The following is a 21,446-nucleotide window of genomic DNA, read 5'->3' on the forward strand; positions in this document are numbered from 1 at the left end:
GGTTGGTTCCACGTGAGCATGCCTGGGTGAATGGGGCACAATATGATGATATGATAGCCACACAAATAAACACTGTAACACTGTTTTTAGTCTTATTTTACAAAGTCTACACCATAAATTATTAATTAGTTTTGTTCAATTTTGTAGGCCAATCCCCACACTCCCACATCATTCTACTATTGTCTTTCTTAAGGTTGGTTGGCCAATAATTTATCTATTCTCTTTCTTTGTTAAAGAAAAAACTAACATACATTCAATTCTTTGAAAAAATAAATAAATAAAAGAGTAGAGAAAGATGTAGCAAACAATAATAAAGAATAAATATGTGTTCCTATTAACAAATAAACTAATGGTCTCTTTAGAATGGACATTCAAAGTGCTTTGAAAGTCATCACAAACAAATCCTATATCATTTATCCTATTAATATTTTAGAGTTATATTATATATAGTTAGAGTTAGAGTAGTTATAATATATATTCCATACATAAAATTTATAATTTCTTGAGACATAAAAATTAAAAGGAATTAGACTCAATTTAAGTAAATTTTCTTTAATTAGAACTTCTAAAAATAATTCTATCAATTTAAATTTTAGAGCTTTATAAGTGAATCAATTTAAATCATATCGTGATTATAACTATTTTCTCTTGATTTCATTTTAAGTCGACTCAAATCACCTAATAAAATTAATCTTCTCTCATAATCCTACCTTACTAGCTACTTAACTCTTCCTAAATAGGTCCATCCATAAAAATAAAGGAGTACAAAAATGGAAAAAAAAAATCATTCATTAATTAAAAGTAGCTTAGATTCACAGGTGAAAGTTATGCATTAACGATTTAAAATGAAATGATCTAAATTAATGCACTTTACTTATGAAAGATTAAGATTTTTTTTTTTAAATTCAACTATATATGGGGTCATGGAAATTCAAATTTCTAACTTTTAATTGAGAGTATTTGTCTAAACTAATTAAGCAAAAGTGAAGGTTTCAATGGTTAAAAATACTAGTTTAGGCTCAAACACCAAAAGTTCAAAATTTTGATCCAAAACAAGATAAAGATTTTAAAAATTTTCATAAACTTTAATAGACGCTTAAGTGCGTCTACAGAGTTAAGTTGGTTATTATAGTTAGTGATTATTATAGCATATGGGTCATAATAGTTTGTATTTAGGGTGCAACTATTTTAGTTTGGGTAGAAAAAATAGTAAACATTGTAACAAACAGTGATAGAGAAGATGAGTAGTAAATAGTAAACACTATAATAGAAAATGATTGTAAATAGTATGACTATAGTTAATTGTAAGATATAAATAGTTGTAAACACTACTATTGTATTTAAAACTCAAACATAGACTAAGCTATAATAGTCCTTCCTACCAACTTAAAGTTGGAAGCCCAATCAAACCCTTAATATAAGCAATGAGTAACACTTTTAGGAAAAAAAATTGGTGGACTCAATTGTTGATAGACTTGTATTAGTGATAAAGTCTCACTGATAGACTTTGAAAGCTAAATCTAACTTTTGCTATACTCCAAATTATTTTGCATTATGTTATATCTACTAATACTTTAGGCATAATTACTATACTTACAATTACCCTTATGGGTTGTCTGGGCTTCAGATTAGAGTGGGGTGGAGTGGGCTATAATAGCCCACTCCAAGTTTGGGGCTCCAACTATTATACCCAAATTAACAATAGTATTTACTATTCCCTAACCTACGATTTCTACAATGTTCACTATTTGCAACCTCCCGGTTTCGTCTCACTCGTCTCTTAGCTCATCTCTTCCATCTCTCTTTTTCTCTGTCGAATGTAGTGCTAAGATCTTGGCTCGTCTCTTCCATTTTCGTCGATTCTACTCCTCATATATGCTTTTTCTCTCTATCTTCTTTATCGATTCCACTCCTCAAATGTGGTTTTCGTCTCTTTCATCTTCGTCGATGCCACCTCGGATCTTGTTTCACGTCTCTTTATCTCCGTCGAAACCAGATCTAGATCCTTAAAGCCTCTAACTTTATTTCGTCTAACCCTTCACAGATCTATAAATCTATGTTTAAGGTGGTACTCTCGTTGCATGTTTTTCTCTAGATCTGATTAGGGTTTCCTATAAATTCCTCTCCTCTATTGTTGTTCCAAACGCGTCTGTTCCTTCTTCCCCTTGCCATTTTAAACAAAGTATTCTCTTGCCACTCCAAACGAAGAATTCTCTTTGCTACTTCGTTCAATTTCCTCATTCTATGGTATCATTCTGATGTTTAATTTGTTTAATTAAGGGATAATTTTGCTTGATGAGGGGTGGAGGTTCTCGTTTGGAGAATGATAGATATTTTGGAGCTTGGTAGGAGAGATGAGATGTAAGGTAATTTTCTTTCCAAGTCGATGATGTAGATCCAAACCAATCCAACCAAAATAGAAAAAGTTAACATTAAACTCAATCAAGAAAAAAAGAAAACAAACTCAATCTAAGGCCTATAGCCTTATAGTTGGAGTTGCATAATCAAAATGGTTGGGGTTGAAGAGTGATTTGAAGAGAGCAATGGAGGGAAGAATATAAAAGTGGTGTTTAGAGTCTAAAAAGCAGGCAAAAGGGACTGACCAAGTCAAGACCGCAATTTCGTGAAGAAGGGGAAACGAAAGACGACGACGTGATGGCTTTATGTTAAGCACTTCGGTTCGTTCAACCGTCCTACTTAAAACCATAACAAACCATCTCTCCTCCAACATTTCTTCTTCTTCGTCGTCCACTTTCTCTGCACAAACAGAGCAATATAAAAAGTCCACCCCTGAGTCTTCCCTCTCCCTCCTTCTTTAAATCTCTCCCTCTTCTTCTTCCCATTTCACATTTCCCAATTTCTCTTCAATTTCCCCCCATGGAAGAGCACGCATCCACAATCAACCGCCCATTTGGGGGTTCATTTGCCATGGAACTCACCGGCAAAATCATGCTCGCCGCCATTTTAATCCTCTGTTTAGTCATTGCCTTCGTTCTCATTCTCCAGCTTTACTCCCGCTGGTTCTTATCTCACATTCACCAATCCTCGCCGGATTCCGCCGCCAATCACGAATCCCCTGTTTCTTCTACATTACATAAAGGGCTTGATTCCGCCCTGCTGCAGTCCATTCCGGTCGTGGTGTTCTCGCCGGCGGATTTCGAAGAGGGATTAGAATGTGCTGTTTGTTTGTCGGAGTTAAGTGAGGGTGAGAAAGCTCGGTTGCTTCCGATCTGCAACCATGGCTTCCATGTGGACTGTATTGATATGTGGTTCAAATCCAATTCCACTTGCCCTCTTTGTAGAAACCCAGTGATCCCCACGGAATCCAATTCTGAACATAATTTGGAATCTGGGTCTTCAATGGAGTCTCCAATTTTTCCTACAAATGTTCTGTTTTGGGGGAATCAAATGCAGGTCAGTTCAAGAGGGATTTGTTTGGAAGAATCTCAAATTTCTTCTTCTTCAGCAAATACAAGGGCAGATGGAAATGGAATGGTGGTAATTGACATTCCCAACGAGCCCTCTACATCCGGCGCCGGCGGCTGTTTCGCCGATGAAGAAACGGGATCGGTTGTGACAAACAGATTGAGAACGTTGAAAAGGCTTTTAAGCAGAGAGAGAAGAATTGGCAACAATCTCACTTCTTCAGATCTTGAACAAGTAGGGATAGTGCAGAGTTAGAGAAAATTTAGAAAAAATCTTTTGCACATATAGAGGTAGAAGAATCGGGTTTTTTCTTTTTTTTCTTTTTTTTTCAAATTTGTTTGAGTTTCAAGCCAGAGACTGTGATCTTCATAGTCCGGTTGTTGCTATTGTAAAACCTGCAATTATATGGATGAAAAACAAATTTGCTTGTAATGGGAAAAACAAGAAATGGGTTTAATTTATGTTTAAATTTGAAAGATTGAGAGAAAGAGTTCATCTTCTTCGGTTCTTGGGTTTCGATGAATGTTCATTCTTCTCTGTTCTGTGTAAAACTGTATAACGAAACCAACCAAATTATTAAAGCTCCCTTTAATAAAGATTTCAATTTTAGTTTTCAAATTTTCAAATTTATATGTTTGTTTTCTATCCACTTTTGTATTATGGTCTTCACAATTCTTAAACTAACATTTGAATTTTGTATATTTCAAAAATTAAAAAAAATAAAAAAAAACAAGTTTTTTCAAATCTCGTTTTAACTATTCAGGGAACATTTGGGACAAGGAGTTGGTTAGTATAGTTCGATGTTATTATAGTTGGGTTATAATAGTTTGTATTTGAAGTATACATTATTTTGGTTTTGATTATAAAAGTATATGTTTAAGATGTAAACAAAGAAGAAAAAAAAATGATGAATGTAAAAAAGTAAAAACGTTAACAAATAGTAAATCCTATAACAAATGTGGAGTTTTCCTAAACACACCTTTAGTTTTTTATTTTTGAAAATTAAACGTATCTAATATCAAGTTTCTTTGATTTTCATTTAAAGAAGTTGAATTTTTAACCAAATTTCAAAAAAAAAATAAAAATAAATGAAATTTCAAAAGATTTTGAGTTGATGTTTGAAAATATTAGTAAAACACAGATAACAAGACAACAAATTTAGAGGTAAAATCAGAATTTATAAGTTTAATTATCAAAAACTAAAAACTAAAAATCAAACAAACCTTATAATTATAATTTTTTTAGTTTTCAAAATTAGGTTTTATTTTTTAAAACATGGATAAAGAATGAATAACAAAGAAATAACTTTATAAATAAAAGTAGGGTTCAAAAATTAATTTTTGAAAAGGAAAATTATTTTAGATAACAAAATTATTGAAAATATTTACAAATAATATCAAAATATTACCATATCTATTACTATCTATCATTGTGATATTTTATTATTATTTATAAATATTTAGATTTATTTTCCTGTATTTAAAAAAAACTAAAAATCAAAGAACTAGTTTGGCCTTAACAGTTCAGTATTACAAGTCTATTGAAAGATTTATCCCGCCGCCTTGTTTGATCACCAAAAACGAAAACCATTTTTTTCTTTTTTTTCCTTCAAATTTTGTGGGTTTGAATTTGGTTTCTTATGGAAAGCCCTTGGTTGGCAGGATTGAATTCTTGGTCTCCAAGGCTTAAATAACAAAGGACAACAGAGGAGAATATCAAACATTTTCATGTCAAACTCAGACTAATTGGAATGGATAACATTCACTAATTTTATTTAATATTTATGTTTTTTAAAAAAAAAAAAAAAACAAAACAAAAACCAAAACTTCATGTTGCTATTCACTAATATTTAATATCTATGTTGAAAAGACTTGACTCTAAAACTTGATTTGCTTTTAATTCTAGAAAGCTTTAGACCAGATTGATTTGTCCTAAGTACTTGTATACTTATACATAACACACGTACACAGAGAGACAGAGACGACATCGAAGAGAGAGAAAAGTAGGTCTAAAAATCAAAAATAATGATTATGCATGAAGAATATGAAAATAGAGCCATTTTATCGAGAGAATATGTAATAAATCAATGATAATCTAGAAAGTAGACCCCATTTAATTACATTTGATATTTGTGTTTTATACCCATATTGACATAAAGCCCACTTTCAAATATGTAATAAAAAAAATGCAAAATGATTAACGAGAGTGCTCAACCCAATTGTATTTGAAAATTACGACGATATTGCTATCGTTATTGTTACTGTTACAACATGAGAATTTTGAATTTATCACATAAACGATAATGGCAACAGTAACAGTAAATGTAGCATCTTTATAATTCTAAGTAAATGTAATTAAAAACAATCCAATTATATTTGCGATTATGATCCATTACGATTGATCTATCATTGAAATCCCATTAAGATTACACCAATATTGTGGCCTAACTTCATTAGAATTATCTCACTAACCTAATCCGAGCATATCTTAATAGATACGGCACACCAATTACCATCCTAAAAGTAAACAAAACAAAAATAAAATGAAATAGAGTTGACTCACCAATATCAGCAATTTCATATAAGCCAGACATGACATATGCAGAATTAACCAACCTTGACTTCATAGTAAATTTCCTTTTCTACCCGAAGTTGAGAAAGACTAAGTGTCATCATCGAAAATATATACTACTTTTTTTTTAATACATTTGAAGGCCAAATAGACATCAGAAAATCTCTAGAAACTTGCAAATACTCAGTGAAAGGATGATTTTGTAATGGAGTTGGGTTGGGAGACATTAATGTAAAGATGAAAAAAAGTTGCATAATTGACGAAACAATGAGAAATTGAAAATAAAATTAAACAGAGGACGATGATACGTTACTTGATCATCTCTTCTTCCACACAATGCACGACGTCCTCGTCTTTTGTGAATAAAAGGCATAAACATCCAAGTCCTCCGACAACATAATCTTGGACAGTGAATTTAGCAAATAAAGTTTAAGTATCATCCGACATGAAGATCAATCTTTTCTTGGAAAAAAAAAATTGATTACTGACCTCTCATATTTCTTTGATTACTCTGAAGATCTTGCATGGTATATGCTCCATCATAATATCTTCTCCCGCCCCACTAAAAATAGAAAGGCATTTCCTCTATATTCCCATCAAAGTTTATGCTACAACTCCAAAAAAATTGTAGCTAAGATTAGATGATCCTGGTGAAAACTCTTAAGCTACAACTTACTGCAATTTCTATAGCTTAGCTTTGAAGATTTTTTTGCCAGGCAATGCTTTTGTGCTGACTGCTACAGGGTACAAGTACAAGGACTATTTCCGGTTCCAAGCTACATTTTCCGTTTCCTTTTTCCCGCCACAGTGTTCTCAAACTGATCCTTATTCCGTTTCCTTTTGGAAGTTTTCGTTTTCCCTTCTGAGATATCAATATCCATGGAAGATCTTGAATGTAATTTACCACCGTGCTTACCTTTTTCTGACTTGCCCTTAAAGCCAGCCATTGATAGAAAGGGTTTGCCAGAAATTGTTTGGTGCTCAATCTCTTGCCGCGTTGTCTTCACGTCCTTTGGATGTGACCTATGCTTCGAATTCTCAGCTCGGAAGCCCTCAATACTCAGTGATTTGGACTTGCCAGACCCAAATGTATCATGAAATTCTTTGTAAGCTGATTCCCTCGATGCTTGTTTTGATCTCCACTGGTCCGGTCGGGATGCAAACCTGAGTCCAAAAAGAATTAGTAAAAAAACATTAAACATTGTTCTGATGATATGCTACAACATTTGATTATAACATATGAAAAGGCACACATCACCGACTCATATGATGATGGAAACAGATCTAGGTCATATTCATAAAATAAAAGGCATTGGTTTGGTTGTGTACCCTTCAACATCTAACTTTCTCAAGAGATGAGGTCCTTGCTTCGTTTTGGAGAGATCGCTTCGTAAAACTACCAACTCAGATACAATGGCCTCGCGTAGAGACAAGTTACTGGAATTATAGCACTTTTCGACTGTAAAGGAACTTGATGACTGCATTGAAAGCTCTCCAAAATGTCCTCGTAGCCTATTGATTCAGGATAGAAAAAGCTGTCATTGACTGGGTGCAAAAACTAACAAAAAAAAATCCAACAAACTGAATAAAAACTTCGTCGGTTATTTACAACCAACAAGATTATCATACGCAATCGAAGTAATTTGAACTTTGAAGATGAAACATCAACAATCGAACAACTATGTGCCTGATTGAAGCTTTTTATTCAAAGGGGAGACAACAATTACAGAAAACGTGATAATGTTTAGAAGATAAATCAAGGACCTCGGCAAAGGAAAACTTAAACTACAATAAAAGCCATCAAAATAGTTCAGCAGACATACTTCATAATTAATCTGCGTTTCAGTTTTGCAGGGGCGTCAGAATTTAAAAAAGCTTCAATAACACGAGATCCACTGGAGTCTTTTGCTACTTCAAGAACATGATTGTCTTCCATTGATGTGATACTTGTAATGTAAGGTTGAATCAGTGCCTGCAACATAAAAATGCAAAGAGACATGTAAATAAATCAAACTTGTAATGCACAAAAAAAAAAGTTCATAAATCAAATAAAAAAAAGTTTAGAAAGTTCTTGACATCTACGCACAAACTCTGATGCAATTCATGTTGTTTCACAGTAAATAATATGTTTTCTGTGATTATGATCAATTCACCCAAAAGTATACAAGTGGTTCCATCCTATAATCAAAGACCGTTGATGCAGATTATATGATAACTATAGACTTAACAAGTTAATGGTACAAATTTCCTACATAGAGAAATTAATGGAATAGAATGCGAACTATACAACTAAACCAAATTTGAGATAATTGCTTACTAGGTTGCTATACCTTAATAACTGATCTTCCATGAAAACTGTCCCATAACACTAGATTTGGATACAGAACAAAAATCTATAACTGATAGAGAATTTTAAGCCCACATTTATTTGAACAAGCCATAGGATCCTATGAGGCTAAATTCTCTTTAAACAATTGTAGATACTTGTTCAAAGAGATCTGATCGAGACAATGCCTTGGAAGAGTGGAGAAAAAGAATTCATAAAACAGAACCCCAAAGAAATAAAGAATACAAAATCGCTAATAGTAACATCAGTAACACAAACCACGTAAATCTACGCACATAAAATGAATGGACAGTTCTGTGGTACTGGATAGACAGCTCTGTTGCAGAAATGGTAAAAAATGAATGTTGTTTGCCCTTCCAAAATCAAAGAAATAAAGAAATGGCAATATCAGGATCAGGAAGGAAAAGAAGCATACTGTTCGATATCGAAAAACTGCCTGCAGAATTAGAGAACCCATGACATGCATTTTTACTCCACTAGGAAATCCCCATTTGGCTTTATCTTCACAAAAGAAATATCTGTCGATAAACAATATTCGAGGAACAATACATTTTGGAGATTCATCAGTTGAACATACAGCACGAACCAGAGCCTCGCAACACTGTCAAATATCATAAACTCATAATTAGAAAAATGGACGAAAAATCAAAACAGTACACATCAACATTCAAATACCTGTAAGTAAATACTCAAAAACCAAATTTTACACCTTCTGTTCATGTGTTTGAAGCCTCTGACTAGTAGCAATTAGTGAAGCAACGACTCCTGATCTTCCCATTTCAAGAAGATCTCTGACCTTTGTTCCAATCTCGGACCATACCAACTCCATCTATGTAAAAAAACATGAGCAAAAAAAGCCAACTCCTTAAGCAGTATTGACACAACATGTTCATACTAATCTATGTAATGCAACACGCGCAACAGCAGAAAATTGTTACAGTTGTATGTCAGCATATAAGCATGCGTCTAATGTGTGAAAATGACTGGGAGAGGAGAGAAATCAAATAAGATATTTATTATCAACGCCATTTTCAAATTATAACAATAAGTAAAAAATGCTAATACATACTTGATCTTTATATTTTATGTGAGAAATTAGTGCTTGGACAGCAAAATTTCCACAGGGATGCGATGACAACTCAAACAATGAATTCCGGAATACTTTTGTGACAAGTTCATCGAACAGATTTTCTGGAGCCACTTCCAAAATCACCTGCAAATTCACACTACCAGAATCAATACATCTAATTCTAAGAACGCGTTATGTCTTTTCATGGACAAAATATTGTTGATGAAAACCATCTCACGAATGCACCAGAAATCCAAATTAATTTTACGGGGTAATATTTGAAGTGCAAGAGATAGAGCTTGACACTATAACTAAGCATTTCTTCTGCACATTCTAAAGCCTCTATCTTATTTCTATTTGTTTTTTCAATTGCCCCAAGTGTATTTAACGCCCCAAACCCACAAAATGATATAACAGAAAATTGCATAAAGAAATAATCAAATTTTCAGGATATAGATTGGACATAGTAATTTGTTCCCATATTTTCGTTTGTTTATTTCCTACTTGAACCACAAAGATGTCTGCACAAAAATATTGGTAGACACAAAGATCTATTCTGGCAGACATGTAACACCTGACTGCTAAAATTTGAAAGGTCAAATAATATTCCCACCAGGATGGTCCATCTCACCTCCATTAAATGGCTAAATGCAGTCTCTTTCATCAAATCCACAACATCTGGAACAGCTGATATTTGTACATAACTTCCCTCCGCGACATCTTTCTCACTACAACCAAGGAGGGTGGGAATTATATGCCTCAGCTCGTCATCTTGCCCCACCAACAACTTCAGAATAGTCTGTAAGAGAGTGGAAAAATATCACTTCAGCATAATTAATGAGCAAGCTGAAAAACAAACCAGGTAGGATGCCAGTTATAACGACCCATTGATAAACCTGAAAGTTTCAAAGGTGATAAAAGTTGTAGATTTATGAAAGATAGATGGATGGCAACACTTTAGCTAAAAGAATCCACCATTCACCTCATAACCCCATTCAAATTTGTTTATTCATATATGTTTTAAAAATAAACAAAACTTTCTTCAAGGTCAACAACAAAATACAAAACAAATTCATCTAAAAAGAAGTCAAAAGGCTATACAAAAAGCAGAAGACCCAAACCCATATATACGTTAAAATATCTCAATTACCAACCATTAGATAAAGATGGAGACAGCCAGCTCTCCTAAAAGTACCCGACGAAGCATATACTATAGAACACTTGGAACCTCCTCCCAAACAAGAACAATGCTGTTAAAATAACTTTCCTATTTCTCTCCAACCAAGACGCTAGAAAATCATCAAGAAACCTGCCTCTACCATTAATGAGCAAAGAAGCTCTCGTAGATAAAAATAACAATCTTAAAACACTTCTCCTCAACTTCTAGTCCTACAATGAGTACAGAAAAGGAGTTTTGGTTTTGAATGCAAGGTAATACAAATTCCTCTTTTGCATTTACCAAGGAAACCTCGAGCATTTTCTTTTTTACATTTGAGTTTGAGACTCTTAAGTCTTTGCTTACATTATCATAATCGCTCCATCAGCCCTTCATTATTAACAGTAACCAAACCTCAATGTCAATCATTTCTTCTGCACTTTTTTAAAACCTAAAGTCAATTTCTAACTTAACTTTTCTGCATTTTCATGCCTACAAAGATGAATTTAGCGAGTTGCCAAATGAATGGGAAGCACAATAGAAAGAGAGGAAAAGAAAGACATGATCACATGTCTAATACACATTCTCCAGGCAGATTTAATAATTAGGAGCTAGTGGCCCAATATTGACACAGAGGCCAATCCTCTTATAGTCTTATAACTAAATATGAATTACCCATACACCTTAAGAGGGCGTTTGGGACTCCGAGTTAGTTATTATAATCTGTAGTTATTATAGTTCTGGATTATAATAGTCTGTAGGTTATAATAGTCTATGTTTGGGGTGCAGACTATTTTAGTCTAGGTAGGAAACATTAAATATCGTAACAAAGGGGAAAAGAGAGGATGAATAGAAAATAGTAAACACTATAACAAAGAAGGATTTGAATTAGTAATATTGTAGCAAATTGTAGGTTATAATAGCCCACCCCACCAACTTCATGTTAGTAGCCCAAACACCCCCTAAATGTTTGTCGTAGAAGCCAACCATCAAGTGGCCTAATGTATGAAATCATGGACCGTTACCCATTATCCTCAATTAACTTGAAATTCTGAAAAAGCGTTAACAAAAATAGTTTATGAAACCACAAAAATACTAATTTATTTTTGTAAAACAAAACCTGAATAACCAAACTTCCGTATTGATCTACTTGCAGGATCCTGACATCCTTTCTTACACCTTTCAGCATCCCAGAGATAAGCAGCTTCAGTAATTCTGGGAAGCCTCCCTCAATATGAAACCCATGATCTCCATTAAAACGAGGTGCCTTGACATTCAGCCGCTCTGCTAGCGTTGTTGATGACTTTCTGGTATGAAATTCTGAAGACTCTAGAGGTACTCCTTTACAAAGATGAAGAAGACTTCGAAGAACATGTGAACCATGACAGTTACACATCACATCTAGAGAGTTTGCTACAATTTCCTGAAAATGAATTATACACTTAAGGCACAAATTATGTGTGAGAAAGTGTGTTATGTATATGCATATAATATTACATATACCCACACACTCATGCAATGTGCATATTATTGATTATTCAAGTTAATTATTATGATAACCAAGAAACTTCACGCCTAAAGCAAGAAATTATCAAATGCTTTGAAGAATGTCACATAAAAACCAAAGAAATACAAAGTGAACGTTCATTGTCCAAAATCTAGAAAGGAAAAACGTATGACTAAAATTTCACACCTTACATATCACTGTTAAAGCATCTTCGACCAGAGGATATACATCTTCATCTTGTAGGTGCATAGCTAAAGACTTGATTGCTGTTTCAGCAACATGTGAGCCAGATCTATCCATTGCAATAAATGGAAATTGATTGGCACAACCATGGAGGAAATTACAAAGGTCATTAACGTTACAGCCTTCAAGAAGGCTTTGCATAGTGTGACTTATGATATAATCAGTAGCAAGTTCAAACTCTTTCCCCGCAGCTTCCTCTAGAGCATTACCACAAATTACCGATCGTTCTTCAAAGTCAACATTTTCACTTTCAAATAAATTGGAAATCTCGGTGAAGTATTTTGTTGTTTCAGGATCAACTTGTTTCCTATATAAGATAACTTCCTTGAGTATAGAGAATAAGTAGCTCAAAACTGCACAAAGTTGAAGAAAAAGTACACTCTAAAGCCAATGGAACGTCCAAGAAAACCTAGTTTACTTGTACAAGAGATACATTACCTAATGAGTGAACTTTGTGGTGTGGACGTACTTTTGTTATTGGAGAACTTTTTGTTGGAGTTCAAGGTTCCGCCATCCATCCTCCCAGAAGCGTTCTTGTGGGTGTTATTCCCATCAAAGCCATGACCTCCACGCTCAGCCTTCCTGTTCATGGCGTTTTTCTTTCTCCCACTATTACGTGCTAATTTATCTTCACCCATTAAGTGGTCTTCAGCTGAGACAAAGGTTCTATGTCTCCTCGATGTTAGAGCTCTCGAACCAACAGAAACCATAACCACCTAGGCCCTGCCCACCACGTAGAAAAGAGCTCTGACCATACATCAATTTAAATCATCGGTGGTGGAGCAAAAATCGGAGCATAAGATGTAAAACTAAACAATTTAGACCCCCAATGGGATAGCCATTGGCTTTCGATTTTGTTGGTTTTTGAGAATTAAGCTTCTAATAAACACTACTTCCATACATGAGTTTCATTATTTAGTAATCTTTTCCTAACAATTTTGTCAAAATTCAAGCAAGTTATGAAAACTAAAATAAGTAGTTTCTAAGATCATGTTATAGTTTTTGGAATTTGAGAATTCATATGTTTCTTTTTTAAAAAAAGAAAAAAGAAAAAAAGGTGAGAACTAATGATAGTAAAGAAATTATGAGTAAACAAGAATAACTTTCGAAACAAAAAACTATGAACCAAATCATTCTCTAATTCGTAATCCTTCAAATGCATACTTCATCAATTAAGCAGAGACGATAAACTAAACAAAATTTGGCCATCCGACATATATGAAAAAGTGAAAAATCAAATAAATCAGCTGACGAAAACCACAGTGCTAACTAACGAAGATTAATTGTCATCCTCGGATAATTGTAGCACACCAAATTTCGACTAAACTATCTGGAAAAGATACAAAAAGAGTAAAATACCCAGCAAGCGAAAGAAATATATTAATGGAAAAAGGAGAAACTTACACCGAAACAGCTTGTTTTCAGAAACCCAAATGGCGGAGCGGAAGGAAGGAGAAGATGGCGAGCGACTTGGCGCAGTGAGTCCCTGAAATTTCTCGCCGTAGAACTGAAAACCTCAATTCAGGGTTTAAAACTTGTCTTTTCTTTTCTTCTACAAACAAAATAATAAATACTAAAAAATATATATATCGATTTATACCCGCTTAATTCGGAGTTGATATCCTCCCTTGTATTTTATTTAGATAAACATCATTGCATTGGTTGTGTCCAGAAGTCATTTAAAAGTAATATCCATTTAACTTTTAGATTATCCTAAAATTGGGTAAAATTTTTAATTAATATTTTGTTTTCAGTTTTATACTTAGGATTATATATCTATCTATTATATTATTTTTTTTTATAAAAAAATACCATATTATTATGAATATTGTAATAGAAAATAAATATTCATTAGTGTCTCGAAGGTCATGTGTTATCATTCATGATTTTAGTTATTCATGTTTTGTGTCCATGTAAGTCCATTGTCACCTTACTTATAAATAGTGACATTTGGTAGATCTTAAAATTACACATACATTGGTGAGAATTTCACTTCCACTAATTTTCATATTATCTAATTTCATGATTTTCGTTATTTTATTTTTTTAGTTATTTTATTTTATTTTAGTTTTTATTTATTTTTATTATTATATAAAAATATTATTATATTATATTTTTCATATCCATATTCCCATTATGCTCCTCAATTTCATAACACATTATCAGTACCAGCTCTGTCTTTTTCCTCGCTAAAGATAAGGTATGTCGGTTTTTCCCTCTTCGTTATAATTAATAAATTTAATGTTATTTTGCATATTCAATATCTATTAAAATTCTAACATAAGTACAATATTTTATGGTGCTGCCATGACAAATCTCACAAAATTAGAGTTTGTTGCTCTTGATATTAACGACAATAATTATTTGTCATGGAAAATTATCGTGTGATGCTTGCTCTCAATAAAAATTGATAGTTTGACCATCATCAGCTAAAGTGAGGACTGAATCACCTGCATTTTTAGAACGAATTCATAGTGATATATATTGACCTATTAACCTGCCAAGTGAATAATTTAGATATTTTATGGTATTAATATATGCATCTAACAGATGGTCATACGTGTGCATATTATCAAGTTGAAATCTTGCATTTGCAAGATTACTTACTCAAATAATTAAGTTAAGAGCATAATTTCCTGATTATAAAATTAAGACAATTCGTCTTGATAATGTTAGTGAATTTACATCTCAAACTTTTGATAATTATTGTATGTCAATTGGGATAAGTGTTGAACATCTCGTAACTCAAATTCATACACAAAATGGTTTAGCATAATCATTTATAAAATGTTTGCAATTAATTGCAAGACCATTACTTATGACAGTTAAGTTTCCTTCATCTATATAGGGACATGCTATTTTGCATGCAACGTCACTTGTACGCATTAAGCCAATAGCTTATCTCATAAATACTCGCCATTACAATTAGCTTATGGTCATGAGCCAAATATTTCCCATCTGAGAATTTTTTGATGTGCATTATATGTTCCAATTGCTCCACCACAACGCACTAAGATAGGTCCTCAAAGGAGATCAGGAATATATGTTGGATATGATTTCCAGTTAATTATTAAATATCTTGAGCCCCTAACGGGTGATTATTTACTGCACGATTTGCTGATTTTCATTTTAATGAGACAATTTTTCCAACATTAAGGGGAGGAATTAAAAAGTTGGCAAAAGAAATTACATGGAATGCATCGTTATTGTCTCATTTAGATTCCATGAATGTGAACTTGGAAGTTCAAAAAATAATTCATTTGCAAAATATGGCAAATAAATTACCAAATGTATTATAGATGCAAATAAAGTAATTAAGTCACATATACCATCTGCAAATATTTCATCAAAAATTAATATCCCAGCACAACAAGTTTTCACTAATGAGTCTGAAAAACGCCAGAAGCATGGTAGACCAGTGGGTTCCAAAAATAAAAATCATCGAAAATGGAAAATAATTAATAGTGAAAAAGGCTTGATTGATGATGTAAATACCCATAAAGAAGTCCTCAACATGATTAGTAAAGACGGTGAAATGTCTAAAGATAATAATGAGATTTCAATAAACCATGTCACAACAGGAAAAAGATGGATACGAACTAATGTAATTATTAACAATATTTTTGTGTATAATGTTGCTTTTGATATTATATCTGAAAATGAGGATCCTGGACCAAAATTTGTTGAAGGATGTTGACATAAAAAATATTGGTTTCGGTGGAAAGAAGCAACTGAGACATAATTAAACTCACTTTCAAAACATAAGTTTTTTAACCTATAGTCCGAACACCAGAAGGTGTTAAACCTATGAGATACAAATGGGTATTTGTGAGGAAAATAAATGAAAATAATGAGATCATAAGATATAAAGTTGTACAAGGTTCTTCACAACGACCTAGTATTAGTTTCGAGGAGACGTATTCTCCGGCAGTGGATGCAATTACATTAAGATATTTAATTGGCTTGATTATGTATAAAAGTCTGAATATGCATCTTATGGATGTAGTCACAACATATTTATATGGATCTCTTGATAATGATATTTATATGAGAATCCCAAAAGAATTCAAGATACCTGAAACATATACATCAAATTCCTGAGAATGGTATTCAATAAAGTTACAAAGATCACTATATGGATTGAAATAACCAGGATGGATGCGATACAATTGCCTGAGTAGATATTTATTGAAAGAAAGATATCAATCCAATATGTCTGCGTGTTTATAAAGAAATCACAATCAATATTAACTGTATATGTTGATGACTTGAATATAACTGGAACTCGTGAAAAGCTTTCAAAGATAATAGAATATTTTAAGAAATAATTTGAGATGAAAGATCTCGAAAAAACAAAAATTTTCCTTGATTTGCAAATTGAGCATTTGACAGATGAAATATTTATTCACTGGTCAACTTATACAGAAATTTTTTTGAAAAGATGTTATATGGACAAAGCACATCCATTAAATATTCTAATGAAAATCCGTCCCTTGGATATAAAAAAAGATATATTTTGAAGAACTTATTGGTCCTGAAGTACCATGTCTTAGTGTACTTAATGCACTTATGTATCTTGCTAATAATACAAGACCCGATATTGTATTTTTAGTAAATTTATTAGCTAGATATAGTTTTTCTCCTACAAAAAGACGTTAGAACAAAATTAAGCATATACTCAGTTATCTCCGAGGAACAACTAATACGAGTTTGTTTTATTCAAATAAATCAAATTTTGATCTAGTTAGGTATGTAGATTCTAGATATTTATCTGATTCACACAAATCTAGATCCCAAACAGGTTATCTGTTCATGTGTGGAGGAACTGCTATATCATGGCGATCGGCGAAACAGACTATAACGGTCACTTCCTTAGATCATGCTTAAATTTTTGCAATTCATGAGACTAGTCTTTAATGTGTATGGCTAAGGTTAATGACTCAACACATTCATGAAACGTGTGGCTTGTCTTCTAATAAAAACCTTCCAACAATATTATACGAAGACAACAAAACTTGCATAGCCCAAATCAAATGAGGATATATTAAAGGAGATAGAACAAAACATATTTCACCGAAACTTTTCTACACTCATGATCTTGAAGAAAATGGGGACATCATTGTACAATAAATTTGTCGAAGGATAACCCAGCACTACAAAGACATTACCAATCACAACTTTTGAAAAATTGGTACACAACATTAGAATGCGGCGACTCAAAGATCTTAAGTGATGTTTTCATGAGGGTGATAAATATATTATTTTTTTAGGAATATGTATTATATAAAATGTGTACTATTTTTCCTTTACTAGGGTTTTTTTCCATTGGGTTTTTCCTAGTAGGTTTTAACGAGACATATTTCATATATATATATGGGCATCGAAGGGGAAGTATTATGAATATTATAATAGAAAATAGATGTGCTTAGTGTCTCAAATACCATGTGTCACCATTCATGATTTTCATGTGCCTTGTAGTTATTTATGCTTTGTGTCTATGTAAGTCCGCATCTTACTTGCCACTTTGCTTATAAATAGTGACATTTGGTGAATTTTAAAATTACACCTACATCAGTGAGAATTCCACTTCCACTAATTTTCATATTATTCAATTTTCATGATTTTGGTTATTTTATTTTTTTAGTTATTATTTATTTATTATAATATTTTTCATATCCGTATTCTCGTTGTGCTCCTCAATTTCATAACACATATTCATTTTTTTTAATTAAAACTATTTTTCTTAATATTTAAAAATTAATCTATAACAAACAAAATTTATCATACTAAACAATTATTTAAAATTTTAAATTAAACAATTTTTTTTTAAAAGAAGTTGAATATAGGTCTATTTTAGTTATTACGTTTAAAATAAGATGTTTTTATATTTATTTACCAAAAACCGCTTTAACTACTTTTCAAGTTTAAGCTGAACTTACTTAATACTATTTTACATTTTTTTTTCACAACTGATTTTTCTAAAAGCACAACTACCAGTAATTATTTTAAAAGGTACAACAATTCCAAACGGAGCCTTATAACTTTTTCAATTAAATTTCTAAACTTATATAAGTAAATTAATTTAGACTTCACTTAAGATTTATTTGAAATTTGTCAATTCAAATTATAATTGTCATTTTTGTTAAATTGACATTTGTAGAAATCTAAACACGTTTAAGAATCTATGCATTGACAATTTTCAAATATAATCATAATAAAGGTTTTCAATTAATTCGTTTATAACAATTTAAAAGATTGATTGAAAAATCAACGTCTCATTTGGTAATCATTTCATTTTTTATTTTTAGTTTTTTAAAGTTACGTTTATTTTCTCTAATTTTCTTACCATAGTTCGTATCAATCTTGAATAGAAGACTTTGATTCTTATCAAAAATTCAAAAAAACAAAAACAAGGCTTTAATAACTATTTTTTCTTAGTTTTCAAATTTTGACTTGGTTTTTGAAAACATCGGTAAAATATAGATGTCAAAACAAAGAATTTAGAGATGGGATAAGTGTTTATAGGCTTAATTTTTAAAAATTGAAAATAAAAAACTAAGGTCTCGTTTGGTAATTATTTGAGTTTTTGTTTTAGTTTTTTAAAATTAAGCCTACAAACACCCATTCCACCTTTAGGTTTCTTGTTTTGTGATCTATTTTCTACCCACGTTTTTAAAAATCAAACCAAAAATTGAAAACTAAAAAAAAAAAAAAATTAAAAACTTGTTTTATTTTTATATTTTTTGGTTAAGAATTCAACTCTCGTGTGAAAAAAAAATGCAAACCATGATAAGAAAATAAAAGAACATGAGCTTGATTTTCAAAAACCAAAAACAAAAAAAAGAATATCTCGTTTGATAACTATTTTATTTTTGTTTTTTTAAAAATTAGGCTTATAGACACTACTTTCACAAATTTATTCATTTGTTATCTACTTTTTACCAATAGTTTAAAAAAACCAATCCAATTTTGAAAACTAAAAAACAATAGCTTTTAAAAACTTGTTTTTATTTTTGGAATTTGACTAAAAATTCAACTACTATACTTAAAAAAAAAATGAAAATCATTGTAACAAATGGGGAAGTAGGCTTAATTTTAAAAAACAAAAATTAAACAAAGAAATGGTTATCGAATGAGACCTAAAAGTTTTGCATGATATTCTTTAAACTAGATCTGAAGAAAGGTGTAAATTTATACACTCATGAAAATTTAGACTTTAAATTTATATAATTATGAAAGTTTGGAATTTAAATTAATACAATTATTAGTTTGAGGTTTAAATAGATATAATTATTAATTTAGGGTTTAAATCAATACAAATTCTTAGGAATATAAATTGATATTTATTCAGAATAATAATAATAATAAAATTGAGAAAATGATGATGATAATAATAATAATAAGTATCGAACAGGCTTAGTTAGGGTTTTGGAATTATTATGGACGTGTCGTCCGTTGGGCCTCCACTTTGAACCCCATTCGTTACGAGCCTACTTTTTAATACAATTCCTATTTTACCCTTGTACTTTGTTTGAATTTCCAAGTTTACACCGACTAATCTTCATCTCATAGGCTGCGGCTGCTCTATTTTTAATTTTCCAAAAATTTCCAGAACTTTCTGTTTCATCTTTATTTGTTTGATCCTTTTTTCCTTCCCGTATTTTGCCTAATTATTATTATTCTTTTTTTTTTATTATTATTATTCTTTTTTATTATTATTATTATTTATAGAAATTAATACTCCAGGTCCAGGGCCAAAAATGTCTCTTTCCAATAGAAACCCTTGGAACTCTATTTGAAAAATTAGGCAACGGCGTCGTATTTGCAAAAGGGAATGAATTTAGAGTTACAAGTGGTTTTAAGATAGACAAAGGTCTCTACGCCGCGCCCCCCCCGGGGCCAGTTTTGCCTTTAAAATATTTGAAGAGGTATCTTAAAAAAAAAAGAAAAAAGATTATATTAGATAAAATCAAATAATAATAATAATAATAATAATAATAAATAATAAAAACAGTCAAAATAAAACTTATCTCAATGATAATTGATATGGTCGTCCTTTTTTAAATGTCGAAGGTTTGATTCACATCTTGTAATTGGTTTACTTCTAATAATAATAATAATAATAATGGGAAAAAAATATATTTTTTTATTTCAATTTAGTATTTATGTTTTAAAATGATATAACTTTATTCTTCATATTTGAGTTTTGTTTCAATTTGATCCTAAATTTCAGATTTTGCACTCCTAATTTTGATTTTTTACTAAATATTCATTTTTAATATTTGGTGTCAATGTCTATTAATTAATTTAGAATAATTAATAAACATATGGGTAAAGTCAAAAGTTCTACTTTATGGTCGTCTTCTTAGACACAATATTCAATTGTGTGCTGAATGAAATGCCAAATTTCTAATATACTGTTTTATTAAGTATGTGAATTTTAAAATATCTAATGTGTCAAAGATTTAAAAATTTAGAAATTTACGAACATTTGTAAAGTTAATAAATTTATAAGGTAATAAATTAAAAACTATTCGGCCTATTAGATACATTTATATCATTAAGTTAATTTCAAAGACAGATTTTGAAATTAAACCGATAATTTATGTTTAAATACCATATTTATCTTTATGCTTCAAGCTTTAATTTATTTTAGTTCACACATTTTCAAAATGCTTGTTCTCATTAATATATTCAAACTAAAGAGGGTAGGTAGAAAATGTCAAGAATATTATTCTAAAATTATAGAGACTAAAATGAAAATAAAAAGATAGAGACTATTAGTTGTATTGTTGTACAACTATCATTTTCTTATGTTTCCGAGATGTATTTATATTCCGACAAATATCAATAAAGATTTAAGAGAGAGAAGTATTATTCCTCTCATTCTATAAAATGGTATTAGAACATTCTCTCTCTTTGATTCAATTTTTTCCACGCTACCTACCCTTCTTCGAAGCACATCAATGGCGGACAAAGTAGCAGCCAATCCATTTTCTGATTCCATTGTTGATTCTTCGCTCAACAATTCTATAGACGCGTAATTGAATACGGTTAGAGAAGAAATAAGAAATGAAAAAGGAAAGGTCAAGAAAGAAGAAGAAGGGTGACTCATCAAGGTAGTTAG

The 21,446-nt window shown here is 31.4% G+C and overlaps 2 protein-coding genes across 5 annotated transcripts; one reads left to right on the forward strand and one right to left on the reverse strand.

Moving 5' to 3' along the window:
• The first annotated feature begins 1,569 nt into the window (after nucleotides 1-1,569).
• LOC120085459 (RING-H2 finger protein ATL60-like) lies at nucleotides 1,570-3,926 on the forward strand. The gene has a single exon (XM_039041433.1). It carries the CDS (start codon nucleotides 2,878-2,880, stop codon nucleotides 3,679-3,681), a length of 804 nt encoding a protein of 267 aa, XP_038897361.1. The 5' UTR covers nucleotides 1,570-2,877; the 3' UTR covers nucleotides 3,682-3,926.
• A 2,125-nt stretch (nucleotides 3,927-6,051) lies between these two features.
• LOC120085960 (pumilio homolog 23) lies at nucleotides 6,052-13,884 on the reverse strand. Of its 4 annotated transcripts, XR_005484094.1 has the most exons (12): nucleotides 13,724-13,884; nucleotides 12,758-13,042; nucleotides 12,263-12,626; nucleotides 11,690-11,992; nucleotides 10,045-10,212; nucleotides 9,414-9,557; nucleotides 9,054-9,173; nucleotides 8,760-8,945; nucleotides 7,821-7,969; nucleotides 7,327-7,509; nucleotides 6,487-7,161; nucleotides 6,052-6,398 (listed from the first exon to the last, which is right to left on the reverse strand). XR_005484094.1 is itself a non-coding variant. In XM_039042308.1 (11 exons), the coding sequence occupies exons 2-11, from the start codon at nucleotides 13,027-13,029 to the stop codon at nucleotides 6,774-6,776; spliced, it is 2,277 nt and encodes a 758-aa protein (XP_038898236.1). In that variant the 5' UTR covers nucleotides 13,030-13,042; nucleotides 13,724-13,884; the 3' UTR covers nucleotides 6,052-6,773. The 4 variants fall into 4 exon arrangements, 3 of the variants coding, with proteins under 3 accessions (XP_038898236.1, XP_038898237.1, XP_038898238.1); XM_039042308.1 differs by having other exon boundaries at nucleotides 6,052-7,161; XM_039042309.1 differs by having other exon boundaries at nucleotides 6,052-7,161; nucleotides 12,758-13,066.
• Nucleotides 13,885-21,446: the final 7,562 nt, after the last annotated feature.

This window comes from Benincasa hispida, chromosome 9 (genome assembly GCF_009727055.1).
Source record: "Benincasa hispida cultivar B227 chromosome 9, ASM972705v1, whole genome shotgun sequence".
Classification (NCBI taxonomy): Eukaryota; Viridiplantae; Streptophyta; class Magnoliopsida; order Cucurbitales; family Cucurbitaceae; genus Benincasa; species Benincasa hispida.

Excerpts from the sequence above, each read along its gene's own strand:
- LOC120085960 (XM_039042308.1), bottom strand. The coding sequence starts at position 13,029 with ATGGTTTCTGTTGGTTCGAGAGCTCTAACATCGAGGAGACATAGAACC. Across the intron at positions 11,993-12,262 it reads CTTTAACAGTGATATGTAAG|GAAATTGTAGCAAACTCTCT; the intron begins GTGTGAAATTTT and ends ATTCATTTTCAG. Across the intron at positions 7,162-7,326 it reads AGAAAGTTAGATGTTGAAGG|GTTTGCATCCCGACCGGACC; the intron begins GTACACAACCAA and ends TTTTGGACTCAG.
- LOC120085459 (XM_039041433.1), top strand. The coding sequence starts at position 2,878 with ATGGAAGAGCACGCATCCACAATCAACCGCCCATTTGGGGGTTCATTT.